Genomic DNA, 3780 nt, shown 5'->3' on the forward strand with positions numbered 1-3780 from the left:
TATTTTTACATATACATTTTTTTAATTCGTTGTTCTTCTAAAGCAGTGATTCTCAAGTGGGGGTACGCGGACCCCTAGGGGTACGTTGGGGTACTGCAGGTGGTACGTGAGATAAAAAGAAAAAAGGTTAATTAAAAAAATACCAAGCATGATTACAAAAATAGTAATCTTAGTACAATAAGTTAAATAGAAAACACAATTTTACATAAAATATTCCCAGAACCATCAAAGGGGTTCTCATATAAACATGTCAAATGTGTGTATTGTATTTGATAGTTTTTGCATAATATATAATTTTGTTCATTGGTTTGTTAAACATTCTTTGAGAAACTTGCTTTTTTTTCATGCATAAAGATGAACATAATGCTTAGTTTGTTGTAATTCATGCATGACGGAGTTAATCAATCACACACTGATGGAACATCACTATATTGTAATTATTTAAATAGGCTTTTTCTATCAAAAAATGTTCGGGGTCGGTCAGGGGGTACTTGGCTGAGAAAATGTTTCAAAGGGGGTACATTACTGAAAAAAGTTAGCGAAGCACTGTCCTAGAGCACATACCGTGTCACTGTCTGCTACCGTTTGGTTACACGGACCAACACGGCCTGGACAACACTGTGGTGGGAATAGCTGGCCATACTTGTCATAATACGGAGAGCCCACGAAGTCTGAGGAATTGTAGAATCCACAGCATTGCAACTGATGTGAGCACAAAGAGAGTATACGTTACATAAAAAATTGGAGACATGGTGTGAAAAGACATTTAGTTCAGCAGAATTACTCATACCGTGTTCATGGTAGAGTTCCACAGTCCTGTGACGTCAGAATCTTTCCCGTAGTCTTTACGGATGTTCTTAACTGCAGCTTCGCCAAACTTGGTGAACAACTCGTCTGCCTACAATTGAGTGGGGTAAAGTAACCAAGTACATTTACTCAAGTACTATACTTAAGTATTATTGTTAACAGACCTGTACTTTTGGTGCTTCATACTTCTACTCCACTACATTTCAGAGGAAAATTAAGTACTTTTTACTCCACTACAGGTAATATACACAGTTAGTTACTTTTCATATAAAAACACATGATACGGTACTTTAATGCTTATCAAGTGTCTTCACATTGACAAACTACAACATTAAAATGATATGACATGTTCTGAATTTATTAGTTATTAAAAACAAATGTAAACAATATTATCTTATAATATATGACTCTGAAAAGAGAGAGTACTTTTACATTTGGTGCTTTAAGCTCATAATATTCATGCTAGTACTTTGTATTATTCAGAAATTGTTTATTTTGCGGAATACATACTCCGACCTTTTGTACTTGAAGTATATTTTGATGCTAATCCTTTTGTACATTTACTTAAGTGCAATATTGAACTCAGGACTTTCACTTACAGAAATAGCAACACAGTCTCACGGCATTTCGTGTTATAGTCATGAAATTAATCTATTGATTCGTGTTAACCAACACGATTTCACCATTTTTTTCGTGTCACACTGAACGATTTTAAAAGCAATGTAAATAATAACAAATTAGAAGGAAAAACAGATGACAAAAAATACAGATTTCAGTATTCTGAGGCTCTGAGCCATTTATTTTCCTCGCGGACGGCAAAAAAACTCCGACATTATACCATTTAAAATCAAAGGGATAGGGTTAGGCTTAGGGTAAGATATTGAGTAAGAAAATGTTTTTATGAACCACACAGCTTCCGGTCTTCCAAGACCCAACTGGAAAAAAAGACGTGGTGCAGGCACGAGACACACTACCAATAGAAATAAATTGCTTTTAAAAATCGTTCTGTGTGACACGAAAAAAATGAAAAAATCTTGTTGGTGAACAAGAATCAATAGATTACATTAATTACGTGACTGTCTATAACACAAAATGCCGTGAGACTGGGTTGTTGGACATACAGATAGTGTTGCATCCAAGGACCAGAAGGAAGTACTTTTTATGACAATCTTGTTGTTTGATGAGTGAAAAGGTTCCTCCGTTAACTTACCAAGGGTCTGAATACCAAGATCACCACCGCTCCCGCAACCTCCGCTATGAAGACCACCAAGACTATGACGAAAAACTAGGAAAAATAACAGAATAATACATATTTTGTTGGGATAAGTGGGGACATATTGTATGAATCCATCATTAATCTATACTTTAAGTGTGTTTTCTCCTTTCTCCCACATTTCGATGGTAACAAAGGAATCATGCTTATTACGAGGAATGTTAAAGTATGTTTATTCGCTTTCTTATCAGAAGTGAGAACATGCTAACGGCAGTTAGTTAGCTTAGCATAGCACAGAGACTTGAAAAAGAGGAAAACAGCTAGCCTTGTTCTGTCTGAAAAGGAAAAGATTCAGCCTACCAGCACCTTTGAATTTCCTTAACTAACACAAAACCTATAATTAGTTTAATCTGAACAAATACTGAAGTGTCTTTATAGCTCGCTGAATGCTAGCACTAGCTCTATTTATACTATATGAAAGAGGTTTCAATCAGCTCATCAAGCTCAGCAAAAAAGAGGTTTATTCCCAAAATGTCAATATATTTCTCTAAGCATCTTTAAACAGCATATCAACCTACCAGCAGCAGCATGCACTTGCTCTCTTTGACGGCTCCACAGCAGCCCAGGAAGCCGATGACGAGCAGCAGAGCTCCTATTGCTATCAGCAGGTAGCCCACATTCAGCAACTGACTGAGCTCTGCAGGTGCATTTTCTATCTGACCCAGAAAGCTGAGGACGGAGCCGCTGTCCACCTTCACCCAGATCCCAACGCCCAGGATGGCAGCACCCGCCAACTAAGGGAGTTTATAAGGGATAGGAAGAGACAGGAGCAGAGACATGGGGATTAAATGAGGATTCAAACTATTTCAAATGTTCTGTAAAAGAGAGATTTGAAGAACTGCTCAGATGTTGACAATAACCAGGAGTTTGACCCGTATAAACGACGAGGCCAATTTGTCTCTGCTACCATTTTTCTTTTTATGAATCTCTCTCAAGTCCAATAATGTAATGCAGGTGAAAATAGCAGTGAAGGAAGATGTATTTGTGTAGGAAGACTCAGATGTTAGCATTGCAACGGATCCCTTGACAAGAAGCAATGGAATTTTTCCATTTTGGAATATTGCAGAACTTAAGATCTGTGGCAAACACATGTTTATGATACTTACATGTGTGGTTCAGCAGGATAATCTCCACATCACCACTTCATGATTTTAAAGCAAAAGTGCATTCTCCACAAGTAAAAAGCTAACATTAGGCCGCGGCTCTTTAAGCCCTCCGTTCTGGCTCCCTTGAGCTTAGACAAAAATAAGAAGGAAATAAAATTTAAATATTTTGTGCACGGTTGAAAATGTTTCGTATCTTGTATTTTTAGGGGATACTGTGACATAAATAAAAAACAAATCGGTTTTAATTAGGTCAACTAAAAGATGCGTCACATCCTGCTGCGGTCCTGCACCAGCGTCTTCTCTTGCAGGTGAATAACCTGACCCCCGGCTCGATGAGCGAACTATGGATAAATCAAAGAAAATAAAAGTATCGGAGGAACACAGAGGGTTTAATTCTGCGTGGTTAGAGTTATATGCTTTCACAGCAAACGATGCTGGCATACCGGTATGTTTGATATGTGGAGAGAAGTTGTCAAAGGTGCTGCAGCCTTTACGTATTGGAGGAAAAACACGGAAGAGGAAGACAGCTGACGATCTTCAGTCATAATTCAATCAGTTAACTCTTTTTAGGGTGCAGCTAAAGGTTTTATTTAT

General features: G+C 37.6%; 1 protein-coding gene across 1 annotated transcript in view; it reads right to left on the reverse strand.

Moving 5' to 3' along the window:
* Positions 1–513: 513 nt before the first annotated feature.
* The window catches only part of LOC104961105 (tetraspanin-1-like), an 8691-nt gene continuing 5424 nt past the window's right edge, over positions 514–3780 (reverse strand). The window contains exons 3-6 of the mRNA XM_010789322.1: positions 2599–2814; positions 2018–2092; positions 791–898; positions 514–702 (exon numbers count right to left, since the gene is read on the reverse strand). Coding sequence (XP_010787624.1) covers positions 523–702; positions 791–898; positions 2018–2092; positions 2599–2814 — 579 coding nt within the window. The 3' untranslated portion in view covers positions 514–522. The remainder of the gene's footprint in view (positions 703–790; positions 899–2017; positions 2093–2598; positions 2815–3780) is intronic.

This window comes from Notothenia coriiceps, unplaced genomic scaffold (genome assembly GCF_000735185.1).
Source record: "Notothenia coriiceps isolate Sejong01 unplaced genomic scaffold, NC01 NC01_scaffold00032791, whole genome shotgun sequence".
In the NCBI taxonomy this organism is placed as follows: domain Eukaryota; kingdom Metazoa; phylum Chordata; class Actinopteri; order Perciformes; family Nototheniidae; genus Notothenia; species Notothenia coriiceps.